The sequence below is a fragment of the Moschus berezovskii genome, chromosome 21, assembly GCF_049115385.1.
Source record: "Moschus berezovskii isolate FMDL1 chromosome 21, NW_MosBer_1.0, whole genome shotgun sequence".
Lineage (NCBI taxonomy): Eukaryota > Metazoa > Chordata > Mammalia > Artiodactyla > Moschidae > Moschus > Moschus berezovskii.
Genome location: NC_142480.1, coordinates 833,718 through 855,834, shown reverse-complemented (window position 1 = coordinate 855,834; position 22,117 = coordinate 833,718). Strand labels below are relative to the sequence as shown.

The 22,117-nt window shown below is 69.5% G+C and overlaps 1 protein-coding gene across 3 annotated transcripts; it reads right to left on the bottom strand.

Moving 5' to 3' along the window:
- Positions 1-228: 228 nt before the first annotated feature.
- JAG2 (jagged canonical Notch ligand 2) lies at positions 229-22,117 on the bottom strand. Of its 3 annotated transcripts, none has more exons than XM_055418667.2 (26): positions 21,967-22,103; positions 21,446-21,796; positions 14,644-14,701; positions 12,921-13,172; positions 12,225-12,285; positions 9,108-9,238; positions 8,879-8,998; positions 8,639-8,752; positions 8,323-8,436; positions 8,095-8,208; positions 7,968-8,014; positions 7,698-7,868; positions 6,727-6,877; positions 6,296-6,448; positions 6,110-6,223; positions 5,758-5,871; positions 5,534-5,647; positions 5,175-5,291; positions 4,764-4,791; positions 4,270-4,355; positions 3,792-3,905; positions 3,583-3,698; positions 3,056-3,304; positions 2,414-2,545; positions 1,789-1,945; positions 229-1,516 (listed from the first exon to the last, which is right to left on the bottom strand). In XM_055418667.2, exons 1-26 carry the CDS (start codon positions 22,030-22,032, stop codon positions 1,041-1,043), a joined length of 3,720 nt encoding a protein of 1,239 aa, XP_055274642.1. In that variant the 5' UTR covers positions 22,033-22,103; the 3' UTR covers positions 229-1,040. The 3 variants fall into 3 exon arrangements, with proteins under 3 accessions (XP_055274642.1, XP_055274643.1, XP_055274645.1); XM_055418668.2 differs by having other exon boundaries at positions 6,742-6,877; XM_055418670.2 differs by lacking the exon at positions 8,095-8,208 and having other exon boundaries at positions 21,967-22,117.

Here is a 22,117-nt window from a genome sequence, read left to right as displayed (position 1 = left end):
ACTTGACGCTACTGACGAAGCTCCTTCCATGTGTTCTCAGCTCAGATCAGAGGCAAAGCGCCTCCCTCGCCCCATTTCCAAGAAGGCATCTGTCAGCCGCATGGACACCCACGTGTTCACAGACGTGGGGGACCCCAGGGGCATGGGTCCCCCGCGTGGCCCGCCCCCCGGTTCCCAGCCCCCATAACTCTGCGTAACACAGGAACAGCACCTGAAGAACAAGGGAGGCCAAAACGTTTAAGTTATTAAATCAAATATACAGAGTGATTCATTTAATATGTACATATGTACAGAAATGCACTTTCACGAGGAGGGGCAGCCAGGGCCGGCAGGTGGGCAGCAGCCAGGTGCCCGCGGCAGACGTTGACAGTCGCGAGGGAGAGGCTGTGAGAAGGCACTTGTCACAAGCGTCAGTACTGCCGCCGCCCCGGGGGACGGAGCAGTCAGGAAGGGCACTTCTGAAAGCACAGTTGCGAGACCTCTGGAGCGAGCGTTGCGGGCAGCGCAGGCGAGGACGGCAGGCCGGAGGGGCGGGTTGCCCGCTGTCTTGGGCTGTGCCGACTGCCACAGGCCCCACTGGCGACCTCCAGCCCCACTGCCACCACAGGCGCCCCCGACAGCCGCGGGCCACGCCAGAAGCCGTGGGTCCCACCGGCTCTTTGGCCTGGAGCCACGGCGAACCCAGATGAGGGATAAAGGAAGATTCTGTAAACAGCGCACCGCCTCCGGGACAAACGTCCACGGACCTGGGGAGGACGCACCCCTCGCTGTCTCCTGCTGCACGCACACGCGGCCCGCGGGAACGTTACAAAAATAGCAACTCTCCAAGAACACGCCACTGTTTTCCGCCTGACAGTTATCGAATAATTTATACAAGGCTAAAGAAATGTAGAAAATAAACATTTGTTTTTTTGCTTTTGGTGTTTTTTCTTTTTTACACAAAATAAACTATGCACACGGCCTCGGCCTCCTGTGGCCCAGCGGGTGGCCTGGCACCCAGCGAGGGGTCCCGAGCCCTGGCCCGGTGGGCGGCCGCCGTCCTACTCCCGGCTGGTGTGGTGGGCAGTGCCGATGCCACCAACCACGCGGTTGTCCACCTTGGGGCCTGAGGCCCAGCGGGCTGGCCGCCCGGGCGAACAGCCAGGGTCTTTGGTGAACTTGTGCGCGAGGAACTTCTCGGCCTCGGGGGACTCGTCGTCCCCACGGCCCGGCTCCTCGTCCTCCTCGTCCTCCCCGCCGCCCGCCGGCCCGGGCAGCGCCTCGCCCACCCTACGCGGGGGCGGCGTGAAGTTCTTGCAGGGGAACAGCATGTCCTTGGGGCCACCAGGGCCGCCTGGCCGCTCGATGGGGTTGCGGATGGGGTTGAGCGGGGCCCACTGGTTGTTGGGGCCCTCCTCCCGTGGCAGCCGGCTCCTCTCCCGCTCTTTCCTGCGCTTGCGGGTCCACCACACGCAGATGACCACACACGCCAGACACAGCATGCTGAACACGCCGCACAGCACCGTCACCAGCAGACCTGGGGCGGGGGCACCGTCAGGGGGCCAGATGCCTGGTCCCTCGGCTCGTTGGGATGGGCAGGGCCCCAGGATCGGGGCTGGGAGGTGGGGTGGGCTGGGAAAACTTCGCTGGCAGGTGCAGAGGAGCTGCCGCATCCCCTGGGGTGGACGGCCATGGGGCAGGGTGGGCAGAGGCCATAGCCCTGCCCCTCCGAGCCCAAAGGAACCCCACCCGCTGGCCCTGGACCCGCGCAGCACGCCCGTCTCACTCACCTGTGGCCGTCTCACTCACCTGTGGAGGACCTGCCCATGACGGCCGTCTCCACCTTGACCTCGGTGACAGCCAGCAGCAGCGAGCTATTCCCCCGCTGTGTGATGGCAGCCACAATGGCGTGCGCTGCACTCTGGATCAGGCTGCTGTCTGGCAGGTCTCGGGCTGGGCTAAAGGACTGCGGCAGAGAACAGTGCTGAGGAGCTGCCTGCGAACTCAGCTGGGGCCTGGGGGGCCTGGAGGAGACTCACTGGAGGAGGACTCTGGCAAAGGCTAGGGGTGCCCTACGCTGGGCAGGCCATGGGGATGTGGCCATGGGCTGGTCTGCACTCCCACAGACCCCGCTGCACCTTGGCCCTTCGGGGGGTCCCAGCCCCAGTCGGCCACGCCCAGAGCACTGAGGGGGCCACAAACCCTCAGCTGCCCTGATGCTGGCCCAACTCACCTCCACCAGGCAGCCCCTGCCAGGCCAACTCCAGCACCCAGGGAAACCACTCTGCCCATCCCCCTTCCCTCCCCACGCGTCCCGAGCCACAGCCTCGCCCAACCCCTGAGGTGCCGACTCACACCCCAGAGGAGCACGTTCACAGTGGGACCTGGGGAAGGTGGGGCGGAATAAAGGTAGCCGCCCACCGGCCACACTCACCAAGGCCACCTCTACCGCGCTGGCCTCTGAGGGCGGCCGGTCGCAGAGCAGCACGAGCAGGCGGTCCCGGGCTGCAGCCCTCGTGGCCGGCAAAGCACGGATCCCGGAGCAGATGGCGCCCACGGTGGTGCCCTGACAGACGGCGGCACGTGAGCAGGGGGCAGTTACCGCGGCCCCGAGGATATCCACCCCTCAATGTGCGGTGGGACGCCCCGATGGCCTGTCTGGGGGACCAGGGACCCTGGCTTCCCACGGCGGTCCTCAGCCCCACCCAGAACCCAGACGGCCTCCGTGGGCAGGGCCGGTACAGAGACCAGAAGGCCTTATGGGCAGAGATGAGGGCAGGGTGAGAATGCCCAGAGAGCCGCGGGCTGGCCCCAGCCTCCCAGGAAGGCTGCCTGCAGCCCAGGCCCTGGGAACGACTGGACGAGCGGGCATCTCGGCCCGGGCAAGCCCCTCCCGGCCATCCCCGAGCCCAACGCTCCATCTCATCCAACTACACGCAGGCCCCCAGCCTCCCTGACCCCACGGGGCTGGGCGGCCAGCAGGGGTCTCGAGCCATCTGAGTAGCCACAGGAAGGAGGCCAGCGATCAGGGCCCTGCTCCCTCCCCCTGGCGGTGTCCAGTGGGTGGGCCACTCACCTGGGGCACCTGATCGCGGTTGAAGCGCAGGGTGAGGCGGGCACAGTTGTTGTCCAGGTGGCTGGAGCGCGGCTGGCACGGGGTACTGGGCAGCACGGGCTCCTCTGCACCACACACCCCCCAGGCCGCACAGGGTGGCTGCAGGCACTGGCCCGGGGCCTTCTCCAGGCATCGCTGCCCCAGCGGGCACTGGGTGCTCAGGGCATCCGGCCGGCCAGCCAGCAGGCAGGGCCTCTGGCCACACCACACCTGGGGGCACACGGCCCCACGCGGGGAGAAACATGCCGCTGGTCACGAGTCCACGGGGAGAGAACACCCGCCCCCAGGGCCCCCACGGTGAAAGGCCCTAGCGGAGCAGACAGCTCACGTCCTCTGGGGCCAGGCTCACCCGTCCCCCTCCCCCTACACCATCCCAGGCTGAGCAACAAGGTCGGGGGTGAATGACAGGGACCGCAGGCCTGGGGCGTGGAGGCATCAGACCCGGCAGGGCGGTAGGGGCACGCAGGGTGGGCAGACAGACCCCACACCTTGCTGCAGTCCCGGTGGCCATCCAGGCAGCGGCAGCTGTTGCAGTCCTCCACCCAGGAGCTCCCGTGAGGGAAGGGCACGCCCTGCGACCAGCAGGACCTCCCGAACACGATCACTGCAAGCGGGAGAGGTGGGGGCACCGTGGAGGCCAGGCTCCCCCGGACTCCCCAGCCCGGGCGTGGCCTCGCTGGCGGCGTCCCCCACCTACCGTCCTGACACCGCAGGCCGGATCGGCCGGGCGGGCAGCTGCAGCGGTAGCCGTTGATTTCGTCCACACACGTGGCCCCATAGGCACAGGGTGAGGACTGGCACTCGTCGATGTCTGCGGGACAGGGGCCAGGCGCGGCGTCAGCGAGGCGGAGGCTCGGGCAGCAGGGCCTGAGCGGGAAGAGCAGCCCCGGCCAGCCTGGGCCCCATCGGGCCTCTGAGCTGCGCCTGAGACCGCCGTCACTGTCACCATCTGCCTCTGGGAGCCAACGGCCAACCCAACCTGGGTCTGCCCTGGCGGGGTGCCCCCCAGCTACTGCTGGCGGGAAACAGACAGTAGAACCGAGGCTCAGATTGAGGCGGGAAGAGGCTGTGACCACACTGTGCCCCGAGGTCCACGGACACGAACGAGCCCAACAGCTGCCAGAGTGGGGACCCTGCAGCCCTGCCCACCCGGGGTGGGGCCCCCAGCCCCTCACTGATGCGGCAGTCGGGACCCGCAAAGCCAGGCGCACACTCGCAGCGGAACCAGTTGACGCCGTCCACGCAGACGCCACCGTTGTAGCTGCAGGGAAGAGGGCGAGGGTCAGGGGGCCCGGAGCAGGCTAGCCCCTCAGCCAGCCCACCACCGGGGGTCGGGGGGCCCGGGTCAGGCCAGCCCCTCAGCCAGCCCACCACCGGGGGTCAGGGGGCCCGGGTCAGGCTAGCCCCTCAGCCAGCCCACCACCGGGGGTCAGGGGGCCTGGAGCAGGCTAGCCCCTCAGCCAGCCCACCACCGGGGGTCAGGGGGGCCCGGGTCAGGCCAGCCCCTCAGCCAGCCCACCACCGGGGGTCAGGGGGCCCGGGTCAGGCCAGCCCCTCAGCCAGCCCACCACCGGGGGTCAGGGGGGCCCGGGTCAGGCCAGCCCCTCAGCCAGCCCACCACCGGGGGTCAGGGGGGCCCGGGTCAGGCCAGCCCACCACCACCACTCACCAGGGCAGGGGGTTGCAGTCATTGGTATCTGCGTTTGAGGAGAGAGAGGACGGTGAGCCTGGCACTCCCCGCCCAGGCACCCGTCCGTGCTGGGTCGGGGGCGCCCCAGGTACGCAGGGAGAGCAGGCGGACACCGTGCTGTCTACACCAGTCTGCCGCGCCCAGGCTGGAGGCTGTGGGACCAGCGCTGCTCTGGGAGGACAGCCCGTCCTGGAGGCCTGCGCGGAGGGGGGCTGTGCAAGCAGGACAGTGGCTGGCAGGAGACAAGCAAGGGCCAGCCCCAGCAGGAGGAAGCTTGGGGGAGTCAGAGGGGTTCAACTGGGCTTCCGCGGCCAAGGAGTGGGTCGATGGGGCAGCGTCGGGGGGCAGGACCAGGAAGCAGGGAACAGGGTGGGCACCCCCCGAGCTCACTGTGGGTGCAGGTGCGGCCCTCCCAGCCGTCCCGGCAGATACAAGAGAAGGAGTCACCACTGCCCACACAGGTACCCCCATTCACGCAGGGGTTGGGCAGGCAGCTGCTGTTCTTGGCTGCAAAGGGATCAGAGAGGGGAAGCAGGAAGAGAAGGAAGCGCTCTCACCTGAGCCAGGTAGACCCAGGGTCCCCACCCCAGACCTCCGGTCCAGACAGTGGGGCAGACCCGGGGTCCCCACCCCACACCTCAGCCCGGACAGTGGGGCAGACCCGGGGTCCCCACGCCCCGGCCCAGACACTGAGGGCAGGCCCGGGGCCCCAGCCCAGGCCTCGGTCCAGGCAGCCTGGGCCTCCTCACCGACAGTGCAGGTGCTGCCCTTCCAGCCGGGGGCGCAGGCGCAGCGGAAGGTGTCCCCGCTGTCGTAGCACGTGCCGCCATTGCTGCAGGTGTAGGCGTCACACTGGAACTCACCTGTGGGCACAGAGCCACTCAGGGGGTGCCCGGAGAAGTGGGTGGCGCCCCGGCAGGCAGTACAGTCCCTAGTGCAGCCCCCAGGGTGGCAGGGCATTGCGGGCACTCACGCGAGTGGCAGGTCTTGCCCTTCCAGCCGTCGTCGCACACACAGTAGAAGTCGTTGACCAGGTCGAAGCAGCGACCGCGGCTGTGGCAGGGATCGGGGAGGCAGTCGTTGGGATCTGGGGGCGAGGACGCCGGTCAGCTGGGGGGTCCCCGGCGTTCAGGGAGGGCCAGGGAGAGAGAGAGCGGGGAGGGGGCAGAGAGGGAGCGTGCGTATCCCTCTGCCCTCCCCGCATGCCGCGTCCCAGCCAGCGGCTCAACACGTGGAGCCAGGAGGGCACGGCACATGGTGTGGCGCGCTCAGCTCCAGGAGGCACAGGCCCTACGGCCGAGGGCGGGGCAGCACGGCCCACTCACTGGTGTCACAGAGCTCGCCCTCCCAGCCGCTGGGGCAGAAGCAGCGGAAGGCGTCCACCTGGTCGATGCAGGTGCCCCCGTTGCGGCATGGCTGGCCAAGGCAGTCGTCGATGTCTGCGGGAGGCAAGCGTGAGCTAGGGCCCCGGGCGGCCGGCCCCCTCCCAGCCCTGGCCCACAGCCACTTACTCTCGTGGCAGTAGGTACCCGTGAAGCCACTGTCGCAGACACAGGAGAAGTTGCCCCCGGGCTGGCTGATGCAGTGTCCGTGGGGCCCGCACACGCCAGAGGGGCCCGCGCCGGCCACCCTGGTCCCTACCTCGAACCCGCAGCCATCGACCACTGCCACAGAGACAAAGGGGGTCAGCCCTGCCTCTCAAGGACACGGCCACCCCTTGCCCCACCTCTCGCCACAACCCAACTCCTTCGGACCCAGCCCACTCTGCATCCACCCACTTAGGCCCCGCCCCTGCTGCACCAACCCTCGCAGGCCCCGCCCACCGCCCACCACCCGAGGCCCCACCCACCACACTAGTCTCTGCAGGCCCCGCCCTCCACACCCACCCTTCCAGGCCCCGCCCACCGCACCCACCCATCCAGGCCCCGCCCACCGCACCCACCCCTGCAGGCCCCACCAGGACAGGGTGCCCGGGGCTCGGAGCAATTCTTGCCGCCCATGTCGTCGGGGCAGGCACAGTAGTAGTCCCCCTCCAGGTTGTAGCACCGGGCCCCGTTCTGGCAGGGGCTTGGCTCACAGAAGTCGATATCCACCTGTGGGGTGGGGGCAGCCATGAGGGTGCTGCTGGCACCAGACGATGGGCCAGGGCTCATGTCCCTCCGACCAGTCCCGAGACCCAGGCCCCACTCAGACCAGACAGCCAGGCCTCTGCAGCCGGAGCCTGGAGGACTGCCCAGCTCAGCCTGTCCGGACCCCTGGCTGGACGGAAACACCTGGGCGGGCCAGGCCCCGCCCCCGCCCCGCCCCGGGGCAGCCCTCTTCCGCGGCCTCCTGGGGCGGCATCCGGCCTTCGCCCCTCCCACTGGCAGGAAGGCCGGCTCCCGGCCACCCCTGCAGTCTCCAGCGACGCCTTGAGCCCCAGCTGTGGGTCCTTCTGAACTACCCCAGGCTCCAGGGCACAAAACAGGACCTGGCGCTCACACCCCGCAGCTCACTCCTCTCCCGGGTAAAGACAAAGCAGGTCAGCGGGGGTGGAAGCATGAGCCTCTCCTCGTCAGCACCCCCAGCCCACCCCAAGGCCCCTCTTTCAGGGGCCCGCAGACTCCACCCCATCAAGGCCACCTGCCCTGCATCCGCAGTGAGAATTAGCCAAGGCACAGGGTAGCCAGCGGACCTGCCAGGCCTCCCGGCCACCCCACCAGGAGGGGCTGGTCCTGACAAGCCGGGACCCTACGCCTCTCCCCCGGCCCTGCCCAGTCAGGCAGCCAGGACTCTGGGGCTGGGGTATCAGTCTAGTATTAAGCCTGGGACACGCTGCAGGGCCAACCCCCAGCGTGGCCCCTCCTTGTCACTCGATGGGCCACCTGTGGTAGCCGCTGGGACCGAGGGGCAGACAGCACATGCGGGCCTCACCTCGCAGAGTGGCCCTGAGAAGCCCTGGGGGCAGTGGCAGCGGAAACCGTCGACCAGGTCCTCACAGACGCCACCGTGGCAGGGGTCGCTGGCACACTCGTCCAGCTGATGCTCGCAATGCCGGCCCCCGAAGCCCCGTGGACACACGCACTGGTAGCCATTCACCAGGTCCTGGGGTGGGGGGGCAGGGCAGGGGGTGAACCCCCCATAGCCACCCTCAGGCACCTGCAGCCCAACGCCTGCCCGCCCGCTGAGTGTGCAGGCCCTTACCTTGCAGGTACCGCCGTGCTGGCACTGGCCCCGACAGTCGTTGATGTCTGCGGGCAGAGGCGCAGGTCACAGCAGGGCCTCCCTGCCCCCCAGCCCTGCCCCCTATGGCCCGCCCACCCATACTGACTGATGTGGCAGTTGGCGCCCTTCCAGCCCGGGAGGCAATCACAGTAATAGCCACCAATCAGGTTTTTGCAAGAAAAAGCATTAAGGCACGGCTTCCCTTCACACTCATTGGCGTCTGTGAACGAGACAAGGGGGGCGATGGGCCCGCAGCCCCGGCAGCACACGCAGCAGCCGCCACAAGCACAGCACACAGCCATGCACACGCGCCCCGGCCCGCGGGTCCCCTTACCCAGCTGGCAGGTGGCCCCCACCCACTGCTCCGGACACACGCACTCAAAGCCATCCACCTGGTCCACGCACGTGCCCCCCGCCGCACACGGGTTGGAGGCACACTCGTCGATGTCTGCAGACAATCAGGGGGAAGAGCAGGGGTGATCGCGGGGGCAGGAGGGGGCAGCCGGCCCCCGGGAAGGAGCATGTGCACCCGGTCTTCCCCTCTCTCCTCTGCAACCCAGCCCCACGGGGATGGGCCGCCCCACCCGCCCCGCCCTCCTGAGCCCCGGATGCAGGCTGGGCCCCCCAGACAGCCTGGGGCGGGCGCTCACCCAGTGCACAGGTGGGCCCGCTCCAGCCCGAAGGGCAGTGGCACTCGAAGCCCGAGGGCACCTCGTGGCAGGAGCCCCCATTGGCACACGGGTTGGAGGCGCAGGCGTGCTCGGCTGCATGGGGAACCACAGGGGTGGGTGTGGCAGCCAGGCCCCCTCCTTCCACAAGGGCTCCCCCGCGCCGGCCCCCATCGCGCTCAGGCCGGAGGAGTGGGCCCAGCTGTGGCCGCCCTGACATACCCCGCTCACAGTTCCTGCCCGAGTAGCCGTCAGGGCAGGCGCAGCGGTACTGGTCAGGCTCCGCATTGATGCACGTGCCCCCGTTGGTGCAGGGGTGGTGGCTGCCGCAGTAGTTCAGGTCTGGGGGCAGACGGGGTGCTCAGGGGACAGGCCTCAGCCCTCACGCCCACCCTCCTGCGGCAGCCCGCCGGCCCCGGCCCCCGGCCCCTAGCCCCAGCCCCCGGCGCACCTTTGTTGCACAGCAGGCCGCCCCAGTTGGTCTCACAGGTGCACTGCCAGGGCTCCACGCAGCTGCCATGCACACAACCCGGGTACGGGACGCACTCGTCACAGAACCTGCCCTGCCAGCCGTAGCTGCACCTGGGGAAGGCAGAGGGCCAGGAGGCCCCGCGTGTGACTGCAGACCCCGCGAGCGGGGGCCACGCCCAGGGTGGCGTGGGGACATGACGCAGCATCACATGGGCCCCCGGGGCCAGCGGCCACAGCCTTTGAACTGGAGCGGCCCCACCCGCACGTCACGGGCAGTCCCGGCCGCTGGCCACGCACGGTCAACTGCAGCTGTCCAGTCACTCCTCATGGAGCTATTTTGGGACACAGCGGAGCGGGGCCCCCAGAGAAGGCGCCAGGCAAGGAAGGCTCTGCTGGGACCCCGGGAATGAGAGGGCCAGGTGCTGCCAGGGCCGGCAGGATAGCGGGCACAGGCCTCTTGCCACTGGGAACCCTGGGCACAGACCTTGCCTGTGACTCAGAGGCAGTCACTCTCTCCCCACGAGGCCCCAGCAGGGGCGTGTCTCACAGACGGGGACTCTAAGGCCCGTGGGCTGTCCCAGGCCAGCCCCGTGAGAGGCCAGATCCAGGGCACTTCCTGACCCAGGAGGAATCACCCGCTCCCTGGCCTTGAGAGACCTCTGGGCTCTCAGGCTGTGACCCCGGGAGCCAGCCCTGCCCGTGCTGTGGGCCAGCATCCTCTCCGGGAAGTCCTTCAGGAGGAGGCACAGAGGGACGCTGTGGCCATCAGCACCGCCCCTCCAAGAGCCCAGAGCCCCAGGGAGAGAGAGAGGCCAGCGCCCTGTGCTCAACGCCCCGGGGCCCACCCGGACTGGACCCCCAGGGGACCCTCCCAGCACTCAAGGGTCCTGTGGGATGGGGTGACGTCCACACCATCACCCGTCATGTGGGTTTATTTTTGTAAAAGGGAAGAGGCACAGCCCTTCCTGGGCTGCCCCCGACCCCCCGGCACCCAGAAGGGACACTGGTTGTGCAGGACAGGGAACCAAGGCTGCCGAGAGGGACTCAGCCGGCTGGACGCACGCACAGGGCGGGGGGCACCGGCCTGGGCCCCACACACCCACCCGGGCCCCCCTCCAGGTGAGAGGGGTCCCCCGGGCGTGCTCTCAGCCCTGGGTGGGGCCACCTCTCCAGGCCCCCACGGCCCCAGCTTTCCTGGCCTGCAGCTCCAGCAGCTCGGGGAGGAGGCGGCAGGAAGGCACGGCCATCTCCGCAGCATCCGGTGGGGGTTGTCCTGAAACCTGAGCCCAGGGCCACCAGCAGCAGCTGGGCCTCACCCACGGGGCCAGAAGGAGGCGAGTGGGACTCACCTAGGGCCCTGTCTGGGGAGCCCTGTGTCCCCCACCGCCTTCCCGCAGGCAGTGGAGCACCAGCCTTCCCCCTACCGCGCCCCCCCAGCCCTAGTCACTGGCCACCCGGGGCCAACGGCTCGGCCCCAAGAGCTCAGTGCCTAGGGTCAGGCCGGGCCCCAGCCCTGCCACGCTCACAACCCGGCAGGGATAAGTCTGTCAGACCCTGGCGCTCACACCCAGGTCAGAGGGCAGGGCTGCAGGAGAGGCCTGCCCCAGGCAGAGAGCAGCCCTGCACCCTGTCTCCCACATGGAGGGTGCTCCTGGGGTGCCTGCCCCTCAAGACGGGAGCCCGCAGTGGGCCAGGCCCCCAGGCACCTCTCAGCCCCACTGCTCTGAGACCACCACTCAACTCAGCTCAAACCTGGCAGACGGAGTGGCCGGGCGGGTGAAGCCCTAGACACACCCCCCTCCCCATGCCGGGTCCTGGGGCAACCTGCCTGCTTCCCTACCCGGGACTGGAGGATTCGCTCCACTTACCCCTTCCCAGGCCACAGCCACCGTAGGACGAGCAGAGGGTGCCCCCATCCTGGCTCCCAAACACTGCCCTCCCGGCCAGAGTCAGCGGGGCAGTTACAGAACTTCCCTGCCCAGCGCCCTTATTGGAAAACGTACCCTGTCCCCCAAAGGGGATCCTGACCAGTCAGACCCAAAGTGCAAAGGAGGCTTCACACACACCCTGCTCCTCTGTCAACTGGCAGCCCCCCCGAAGGGCTTCACCCCCGAGGGCATCGCCTGGTCCCCGGGGCCCAGCTCCCAGGCCATCGGCGAGCACCCAGCACCCACCTGGCTCCCACTCTGTAGAGAGCCCCGCTGCCGGCCGTCCCCACCCTCCAGTTGCCCCCACCCCTTCTGGCCCCCGCTCCTCACCTCCCACCCCCTGATCCCGCCCAAGCCAGCGGCGATTCCACTGCCCCCTCAACCAAGGTCCGCTGCCCGGACCCCTGGCTCCCTGGTTCCCTCTGAACCCCTGCCAACCTGTCCAGGACCCCCTGCCCCTGCCAGTTCCTTGTTGTCCACCTGCAGAAGCAGGAGCCCCAACCGGCTCCCCGTGACCCGCCCGCCCTGCCTGTACGCACAGGGCCCATGTGCGTCTCGGGCCAGGCCTTCCCCCACAAACCCAGGCAGGGTGGGCAGCACTCCCACGTCAGCAGCCACTCTCTCCCGCCCACTGTGCCTGGGGCCGCCCCGTGTCAGTGGCTCAGGGTACCGAAGGCTCGGGGCCTTCGAGTCCCACTCTCCTACCCCAGGATGCCTGCGAAGGCGGCCCCCACACCCCCACCCGCACCGGAGAGCAGCTTCTGCCTCCTGGCCCAGCCCTGTGGGGCCTCCTGACTCCCCCATGCAGCAGCTGCTCCGGTCTTTGCACCCCACTGCACTCAGCTCCAAAGCTCACAGCAGCCCTCTTCTCTTCCTGAGGCTCCCCCCAGGCCCCCACCCGTGAGCACCGCCCTGCACTGCCTGTCCTGGGACGGCTCTCAGCCCAGACCAGCCCACCCAAGGTTCAGTATGTGAAGCGGCCCTGCCCACCAACACTGGCCTGTGCCCCGGGGCACACTCGGGCTCTAAGGGCACATGCGGCTTGCACCAACGGTGAGCCACACAGGAGCAGGGCCCGTCCCACTCACGACGGCTGTGTGCAGCCAACCCTGCGCGGGAGCGAGTGTGTGCACACTCAGGAGGCAGAGGAGCTGGTGCCAGGCACTCACCTGCACTCCCCAGGCACGGAGCATCCCCCGTGGAGCAGGTTGCATCCTTGTTTACAAATGGCTGCAAACAGAGAGAGCAAAGACACCCCTGCAGCGGCCACACACCACCCCGCGGCTGTGACCCAGGCCAGGGGGCAGCCGCCCCGCACCCACAACACCCACACGTGGCCCTCCTGGGCCCCCCGTGTGGCCCCCACCCTCCGCGCGGCACCGCGCACCCTCCTGGCCCCCCGTGTGGCCCCCACCCTCCACGCGGCACCGCGCACCCTCCTGGGCCCCTGTGTGGCCCCCACCCTCCGCGGGGCACCGCGCACCCTCCTGGGCCCCCGTGTGGCCCCCACCCTCCGCGGGGCACCGCGCACCCTCCTGGCCCCCCGTGTGGACCCCACCCTCCGCGGGGCACCGCGCACCCTCCTGGCCCCCCGTGTGGACCCCACCCTCCGCGGGGCACCGCGCACCCTCCAGGGCGCCCCCGTGTGGCCCCGCAGCCTCCGCGGGGCACCGCGCACCCTCCAGGGCGCCCCCGTGTGGCCCCCACCCTCCGCGGGGCACCGCGCACCCTCCTGGGCCCCGTGTGGCCCGCACCCTCCGCGGGGCACCGCGCACCCTCCAGGGCGCCCCCGTGTGGCCCGCACCCTCCGCGGGGCACCGCGCCCTCCAGGACGCCCCCGGCGCCCCCGCGGCCCCGCTGCTCACCCTGCTTGCACTCCCTGCCCATCCAGCCGTCCATGCAGGCCTTGTTGCCATACTGGTCACAGGTGTAGTGGCCAAAGAAGTCATTGCGGGGCCGGCAGAACTTGTTGCAGGTGGCGCTGTAGTAGTTCTCGTCACAGCGCACGCGGATCTTCAGCTCCAGGTGTGCCACGTGGCCGCTGAAGTGCAGGCTCTTCCAGCGGTCCTCGGGGTTGATCATGCCCGCGTGTGATACCCGATCGATCAGCAGCTCCTCTTGGAGGGGGAGCGGCAGTCAGCTGGCACAGCCGCCACCCCCCAGAGGCACACGGCCCGAGGAGCCAGCTGGCCCCGCGGCCTCAGGCCAGAGCTGGGACAGCAGGGCCTCGGCCGGCACTACAGGAAGCCCAGGACCCGGCGGGGGGGGGGGGGGGGGACCTCCCGCCTGCGCCCCGAAGCCAGCCTGTCCTGCCCCTCGCGGCCCCGCCCCGCCCCTGCTCCTGGCAGGAACCACAGCACTCACTGCTCCCCTGCCTCTAGACAAGCCTCCCTGGGCCCGAGACCACTGACCCGGCAACCCAAGGGCTGGGCCTCCCTTCAAGCCAAGCTGCCACGTGGCTGGAGCTGGCAACCACGGTCACGGGGTCTCCCTACACACATGTACCAGTTTAGGAGACGGTGCAATAAAAGGCTTAGGACCCTCACCCCGCAGCCGCAGAACAGCCAAGCCCCTCCCAAGGGCCTCGCTCTGGGGAACCTGCTGCCCAGGCAGCCTGGGCCCGCGCCCACCCGGCTCCACTGACTGCTGCTCCCCGCCCACCCCCCTGCGTTCCCACGGCATCTCCACCGCTGGGACCCAGGTTGGTCTAACCCAGTATCCAGCTGCCTACCTGACACTGCCCACACGCAGCGTGTCCTAACTGTGCTCCGGCCCGTCCCATAACGGCTTCTCCGCCCCGTGGCCACCCAGTCAATGGGCCCCGGGCCTCAACCTTTGGAGTGAGCAGAACCCCGCAGGCTGCCCCTGGTCCCAGCACCCCCAACTGCTACGCACAGCTCCCCACCTGTCTCCATCCTAGCCCTGCAACCCACCCTCCACACGGCAGGCTGAACAACCCGCCTCAGAGAAGAAGCCGGTGTCCTCACAGGGGCCACGCAGCCTCCACGAGCTGACCCTGGCCCGCTGACCTCCTGGCTTCCCCTCCCCCTGCCCATGGGCCCTGGGCTGTTGGCACTGGCTGCTCCCTACCTGTCCACAGGAAACCTCTGCCCACCACCACAGGCCCTGCGGACTCCGTGCAAGGCAGGCCAGCCAGCAGCTAAGCCTCCAGGGAGGCCCACTGAACCCTTCACCAGGGCAGAGAGGGGCCCCCACAGCCAGAGAGAGCTCTTGGCGCTGACCCACCCCACTGAGCCACGGCCGGCCCCCAGAACACCAGCCCTGGGCCTGGGTATCAGCAGGAGGTAACGGGAGCGCCAGGGACGGCCCAGGGGCGAGCCCTCGGGGAGGACGCAGGCCCCTCGTCAGAACACAGGTGAAGCGAGGGCAGCACGAGCAAGTCCTGAGTGCAGCAGAGCGTCCTGGCAGCCAGGGCGAGAGGGGGCCGCACAGAGACCCACAGGGCAGAGGCGGCTCCCTGCCCGCTGCGCGCCTTCTGCCCCAGCAAGCAGAGGACCAGAAGCCTGGTCCCTGTGAGGGGGGAGGCCCTGCAGGCAGCCCCCCGGGGACCCGCAGGGGCTGACTCACCATCCGGGGTGGTGTCGTTGTCCCAGTCCCAGGCCTCCACAATGAGGGTGAAGGAGCGCTGTGGACGTGGGGAGGGCGGGTCAGGCTCCTCCGCCCACCCCAGCTGGCCCAGCCCCCTCCTCCATCTCGGCCGAGACCCTGAGATGACCCCCCGGAGTGGGGATGCTGCCCCTTCCAGGTCACAGAGGCTCAGGGGCCTGGACTCCTGGCTCCTGCAGCCTGCCGGCCAGCCAGACCAGGCCAGGATGGAGGTCAAGCCACAGAGGAGACACAGCGACCAGCTCGGGGCAGCAGGCAGAAGGTGGGCATAGCCGAGCGGCCTCAGCCTGAGGTCCCCGGGTGGGCTGGGGCCAGAGGGGGTCGTGTGGGAGCCCAGGGTCCTCCGAGCCCGCTGGGAGGGTCAATGCCCAGTCACCAGGCCACAGGGGTGACCTGGGTGGCCCAAGCACTGGAGCTGCCCACGGGACATGGTGAGCTCACAGCGAAAGGGAGCTCAGTTGTGTCCGAATCCTTGTGACCCCATGGACTAGACAGTCCATGGAAGTCTCCAGGTCAGAATACTGGAATGAGTAGCCTTTCCTTTCTTCAGGAGATCTTCCCAAACCAGGGATCGAATCCACGTCTCCCACATTGCACGTGGACTCTTTACCAGCTGAGCCACCAGGGAAGCTCACAGTGAAGGTCCAGGAAAAGCGGCCCACTTCACAGATGGGGAAACTGAGGCCCAGGGACGGCCTGAGGCAGCCTCAGCAGTGCTTGCTGTGCCCCAGGCAAGGGATACGGTGAGTGACAGGGTGACATCACTGAGCAGCCCAGGACCACCGTCTGCCCTCCCCCACCCCACGAAGACCACCAGGCACGTGCAGCGCCTCCCCTACCGACACCCACCCTGCCCGGGTCTGCCTCCGCCCAGTCCAGGAGCCCCCGTGGCTCCGCACCCTCCCTGCAGGGGACCAGCCGTGTGCGCCCTGACCACCAGCCCCAGCCTGAGCCACACTGGCCTGGGGCCCCCAGGATGGCCTGCTTCCTCCCTGAAGGGGCTGCGCGGGGGACTCTTCGCACCCTCCGTGCCCCGTCTCCCCAGCCCTGTGGCCTCCTGCCAGCGCCCAAGCCCAGCACCCACCCCGTCCACCCCCGCCCTGCCTTCCCCCAGTCCTACCTGGGGCTGCCAGGCACACCCAGCCCCCCCAGAGCCCCACTGTCCATGCACGGCCCCTCGGGGACCCTCCTCTCACCCCGGCCCACGCTGCCGGTTGTGCTCGCTTCCTGCCCCCCCAGTGACCAGCCTCAGGGCCCAAGGCACACGTGCCCTCTGCACCTCTGCAGCTGCCCCTGCCCAGAGCCGCCCACCCCAGCAGCTGCCTCCCAGCACCCCCGGGTGACCCCAGCACCTCACCCCCACCAGAGAAGATGGGCAGGAAAGAGAACGCCATCATCCAACCCTTCTAAACCCCATCCCCATGGAGCCGACCCCAGGCTCTGAATCCCACCCCCGAGGGTCCCTGAAACCCCTGCCTCCCTGCTGTCAGCACCCGCTGCCAGGCCAGTTGGCCCAGTCCAGGCTGCTCGCCTCCTTCAAGGGTCCCCAGCAGCCACCAGGGCCTCCGCTCCCCCGTCCACAGGAGCCCTGAGGACCCTCAGAGCTCTGTTCATGTCTCCCCCACTACTCAGAGCCTTCCTGGGGCTGTCCATGGCTCCTGCACTCCCCACAGGCACCCAGCACACCCCTGCCACCGAGCCCTTGCACACACAACGCCCTCCCTCTGCCTGGAATGACCCCTCAGGCCAGCCTTCCCTGGTCAGTCCACTCCCGGGTGCAGCTGGAGTACCCAGCTCCTCCCCAGCAAGCACTCACTTCACTCATCCACCCATCCACCATCCACCCATCCACCATCCACCCATCCAGCATGCACCAGGTACAGGCCTGCCTCTGGGGCAGTGGATGGGTGTGAAGCTGCTGCAGGAAATGGGGTCAGGGTAGGCTTTGTGGAGGGGGCTTGGGAGGAAGCATCTGAGGCAGGGGGACCACAGGCAGGGCCTTTGGCTGGAAGAGCAGCGATGCGGGGAACAGGTCTCAGGGTCAGACTGCAGGGCCGCTGGCCCCTGTGCCAACTGTGGTGCCAGCACTGAGCAGAGTGGGTAGCTGCCAGGTGGGTGTGACTGAGGCCAGGGGTTCCTGTGGCTTCAGCGGGCATCCTGGCCAAACGGGCCATGAGGGAGAGTGTGGGAGGTGGCGGGGCAGGGCCCAGGGCTGGAGTCCCCGCAAGGCAGGCCGAGGAGCGCCCCAGCCCCAGGGTGCCCAGCCCACAAGGCGTCAGAGCCCACCTCCCGGCACCTGTGCTTCGGGAAGCAGGGAGCTCCTCCCGGCTCCCAGGAAACCCCACGCCAGCCACCCAGGTAGGGTTACCGCCACCTTCGCCAGCACCCGGGGCTCCGGTTACCTGCCCCTGGGGGGACGTGCACCCGCCCGCCCGCCCACCCACAAGGGCCCCGCCGCCCGCCAGCTGGGCTCCTGCACCTGGGCGGCAGGGAGGCACCGGGGTGGGGGTGGGGGAACCTGAGCTGGGGGGTGGGGCGCCAGGCCTCTGCCTCCTCCCGGCTGGCCTCCAGGACTCAGTCTCCTCTCTGGAAAGAGCAGCCTTCCTTCCCAAGGTCGAGCCTCGTGGGCCACAGGCCGGCCGGGCTCTGTTACCCAAGACCCTACAGAACAGGAGGCCCCCTGGCCAAGTGCAGCTGGGCTGCCAGCCTGCCCAACCTTGAGAGGCCCCCCAGCCTGCTGGCCTTCGTCCCTCTTACAGAAAGCCCACCCCACCCTGCCTGCGCCAGAACTCCATCCCAACCACGGCTCCTCCTGGCCCACCCCCAAGGCCAGGTCCTGACCCGCGGTCTGACCCTCGGAAAGGCAGCCCCAATGGCATAGGGCGAACACGGGGCCCGAGGCAGCCCGGCCCAGGGGGCAGCACTGACTGCAGAGCCCGGGACCGCGGGCCCCACCTGCTTCCTCTCCCGCAGACCCCGTATCCGAGCCTGGCCCCCCGTGGAGCAGAGCGGGGACGCGGCGCCAGGAGCTCTCAGTGAAGATACGTTTCCTGAAACCTGAGCTTTGTAGAGGCCCAGGTCTCTGCCTCCACTGTCACCGTGGGGGATTGGGGGGGCACCTCCCCGCAAGCTGCTGGGCCCGGGGGGGCACCACGGCAGGAGGACTGGACCGCAGGCCTTCCCCACGGGAACCCGGACACCCATGCTCCGCACCGGGGACTGGCCAGGCTGTGCCTGAGCGTGCCCAACCAGTCCACTGCAGCCAGCAGCCCACGGCCGGCCAGCACATCACACACACTGGACGGGACCGCAAAGTCGAAGATCAGACAGACCCCAGTCACACCGGGGTGTGTGACGGGGCCTGGGGTCACAGACCCTGGCTCAGGCCTGAGGATTACAAGCGTTTGTCTCCACCAAGAAGCCCCTCGCTGGCCCAGGCTGCCCTCACCCAGACACGGCCCCTGGGAGGGTCCCCGGAAGCCAAAACCCCTCCAGAAGCCTGGACCCCCCCAGTGACCTCCCTCTCGCCACTCTCAGCTCCGCCCTCGGGGCCCAGGGACAAAGCCCCAGCCTGTGTCTGAGTGCCCACTGGCTGGCACTGCCCATCTGGGGCCCCTCTTGGCTCAAGAGCCCCACCCTGCAGCCCCAGTACCAATGCCTGGGCCAAGACCCCTGACATCCGAGGCAGGTGAGCCCCCCCTGAGCAGGACCCTGGCCCCTGGCACAGGAGGGAAGGGAAGGTGAAACCCCATACCCCGTACAAAAGAGGCAGCAGCCCTAGGCACGGCGTGGGGAAGGGGCCGGGGCCACCTTCTCCCCACACCAGCCGCAGCTCCTCAGGGGGCAGGGAGCACATGGAACACACCGTCTCACACCGTCAAGGGCAGCCCCCAGGGTAGACCCTGGCCCAGGCCACTGTGAGAGGGAGCTCACGCCAGTGTTCGCATCCCACCAGGCCTCACCCTTGGACATGCAGGTCCTTGACTGGCCCAACTCCCCTCCCAATCCCTGACTGCAGCGCACCTCCTAAGGGGCTCTGGCCTGGCCTTCCACGAGCCGCCGCAGCCTGCCCGGGCCACCAGTCACCCCGCAAACCCACAGTGCACACACCAGGATGGGGCCTGAGACCCAGGGGCCAGGTCCTGGGGTCTTGGAACCAGAATGTGAGCCAAGGAGGCAGGCATGGCCTCCGGCTGGGCAGCAGGCCCTCAGTCAGCGGGAGGCCCCCAGGGCCACACTGCACCTCCATTGGCCAGGCCCCCCAGACCCTCCCGGGCCGGTGTAAATCCCCAGTAGCCACTGACACACCCAAGGAGGGCACACACACACGTGATCAAACATGGCCTCCACTCTGTTGGCTACGAGCCAGCCGCCAGGGCCAACCGGGTATCATCCACCTCCTGGGGGACCAGTAGGACACGTGGGGGCATCCGCGGGGGGATCAGGAGAGGAGGGGAAGCCCCACACCCAGTATTCCCTCACCTCCCCTCACCCAAGACCCTGGACACACCTCTGTCCAGAAAGCTGAGCCCAAGTCCAACTCAAAGCCACAGAGAACAGACAACATAGGGAGTCCGGAGCCTGTGCGGCCAAGTACGGGGTGCAGAGGGTCACCCAGCCTTGCATGGGGCAGCGGGATGCAATGAGCAGGCAGCGGGGGTGGGGGTCAGGCCTGGCTGAGAGTCGCTGGAAGGGCTAGAGAGCGCAGAGCCCAAACTAGGTCCTGCTCCGCCCTCTCCAAGGCCAGGGCCAGGCACAGGCCGGCTCCCTGCACTCCTGGATCCCCAGCCGTTTCCAAGGCCCTGCTCACACAACCTGCTCCAGGGTCCTGGACAGCAGCCCCCGTGCCCTGCCCTCTCACATGAAGCCCCTGAGGCAGGGCCCAGCCCCCTCCTGGGTCCCCAAGGCCATAGTGGGCACACCATGTTCCACACTCGCTCCAGCTCACGGGATGGAGCTGGACTTGCAAGGGGCAGAGGAGGTGCAGCCACAGGGCCGCTGCCGGCTGAGCGGAAATACCATGGCACTGGCATCACCGCATGGGCCACAGGCCCGGCAGCCAGGCCACGCTACCCGTGGGGAGGGGGCAGACAGGAGCGGCCCCCCAAACGCACAGCTACCCCGCTGTCCCACCCCTACCATGGGCTGGGCAGAGGGCGGGGACCTGGCCCAGCACCTGATCCCCGGTCTACAGGCCCCTGCCTAGGAGACTCGGGCCTGCCCCGTCCCATTCCACGGCTGGCCGGCCGGTGGGACCAAAAGCACGAGGGACACGCGTCGGCCCGCCACATTCCTGCAAGGCCTCCCTACCCCCACGCCCACGGTTGCCAACTTGAGCAGAAAACACATCCTCAGGTAGCGATTTCGAACTGCGCTGGCCTGAGCCCAAGCGCAGATGACAGGCTGCGGGCCCTGCTCAGACCTGCCTGCAGCCCGCTGCGGGGGCGAGGGGGCTGGGCTCATCCCAGCGCCTGGGGCCTCCCAGCCTGCCCCTGCCTCCTGCCTGTTCCACCCCAGGGACACACTCCCCACCTGCGGCCTGGGGGTCCAGGGAGACCGCAGAGGCCCCAGGTACGTGGGGGCAGGGCTGTGGCCGGGGGTCAGGAAGCAGGGGGAGGGGATAGCAGGTAAGGCCTCCTGGCCCAGGATACTGAGAAGGTGCCAGCACGGGGCTCAGAGCTGGGGGGGTGGGGGTGGGGTAAGAGGCCAACCTCAGCCTGGTTTCAACCCCCAGTCTCTTTTAGAACCACGGCACCAGGTGGACATGTTCTTGTGGGCTCCCAGTGGTTGGTCCAGCCAGAGGTCCTTGGTCAGAAGGACAGTCTCTCAGTCACAGCCTGGCACCCTGCTCTGGGCACTGTCCACACACAGACACACCCGAGCTGCCCGGACCTGCCCCTGCACCCTGAGACCCCACTTAGCAGGGGCCTCTCTCCTCCCTGCCCCCACCCAACTCCCTGCACGCAGCACAAAGACCCGAGAGGCCAGGCTTTGGGCCACAATGGGCAGCAGGAGGCCTGGCCTGCCGCAGCCCCCACCCACCGGGGCCCAGGACAGCCCACTGAGACGGACCGCATCCCTGCCAGCATTCCCAGGCCCAGGGCTCCTGTCTGACAGGCGGGCCTCAAGCTCCTTCTCCAGATAGAACAAAACCCAAAACGCAAGACAGGAAGGTGCTTAACTGAGAATCACAGCACCAAGGACCCTCGAGGCTGGCCCCCAGGGTCTGGACCAGGGGCAAAGGCTGCCACCAACTCACGAGCACGAGGTCCCTCGGTCCCCCGCCCGAGCAGCCCCCCACCCCCACCCCCCGGGCATCCAGGAAACGGCAGGGCGGGCGCAGGCTGGCCGCTGTCCCGGGCGGCTCCGCCGGGGCCTGCCCCGGACCAGCCCCAGCACGCGCGGCGCACATGCCTGCGCGGCCTGCCCCGGCCCGAGGCGCCCGGCCGCGCCTCCGCGCCCAGACAGACACGCGCAGGGCGACGCAGGCACACGCCGCGGGCCGCCCCGCACGCGGGCCCTGCTCACCCCGCCGCGCCGCGACCCCCGTGCGCCCACGTGGCCGGGCGCGGACCCCGGGGGCAGGCGCCCCCTGCCGGCCCCGCCCCGCCGGGCCCGGGCGCGCGCGGCTCGCCCGCGGAGCCGGGGCCGCAGGTGCCCGGGGGCCGGGGGGCCCTGGAGGCCGGGGGCCGGGGGGCGGCGGGCAGGGCGGGGCCGGGGGCCGGGCGCCCGGGGAGGGCAGCGCGGGAGGAGCAGCACCTACCGGCCAGGCGAACTGGAACGGGATGACGACGAGCCCGGGGTCCTGGTCGCCGCCGGCCCGGGCCCGCGCCCGCGCCCGGTCCCCAGCGGCGCCCGCCGGCGGCAGGTAGAAGGAGTTGCCGCCCAGCACGGGCGTGGCGCCGTGGCCGTAGCTGCAGGGCCCCGTGGGCGTCACCTTGGCCTGGTACTCCTTGAGGCACACGCGCACGTACGTGTCGCACTCGTCGTGGCCGCAGCCCCCCGCGCGCGTCGTCCGGCCGCCGCCGTCGCAGCAGGCGCCGCTCAGCAGCTCCCCGTTGGCGTTCCGCAGCGCGCTCAGCTGCAGCTCGAAATAGCCCATGGGCCGCGCCGCCTAAAAATAAGGCGGAGGGACAGCGCGGGGAGGCGCGGGCCGGGGTCGCCCGCCGCGCGCCCCGCCCCCGCCCGCCGCGCCGCCCCGAGGGCTTCCGAACCGCGGCGCCCGCGGGCGGTGCCGCCGCCCCCGAGGGCGGCGCGGGGCGCCCCGTCCGCGCCCCTGCTCACCTGCACGCAGAGCGCCAGCAGCAGCAGCAGCCGCCGGGGCAGGCGCCCCCGGCCCCGCGCCCGCATCGCCGCCGCGACCCCGCCCGCCGGCCCGCCGCCGCCGCCGCCCCTGCGCGCCGGGCCCCGGCCTCCCAGCGCCCGCGCGCCCGCC

Excerpts from the sequence above, each read along its gene's own strand:
- JAG2 (XM_055418667.2), bottom strand. The coding sequence starts at position 22,032 with ATGCGGGCGCGGGGCCGGGGGCGCCTGCCCCGGCGGCTGCTGCTGCTG. Across the intron at positions 6,878-7,697 it reads TCTCAGGGCCACTCTGCGAG|GTGGATATCGACTTCTGTGA; the intron begins GTGAGGCCCGCA and ends CCCACCCCACAG. Across the intron at positions 5,648-5,757 it reads GGGCAAGACCTGCCACTCGC|GTGAGTTCCAGTGTGACGCC; the intron begins GTGAGTGCCCGC and ends CTGTGCCCACAG.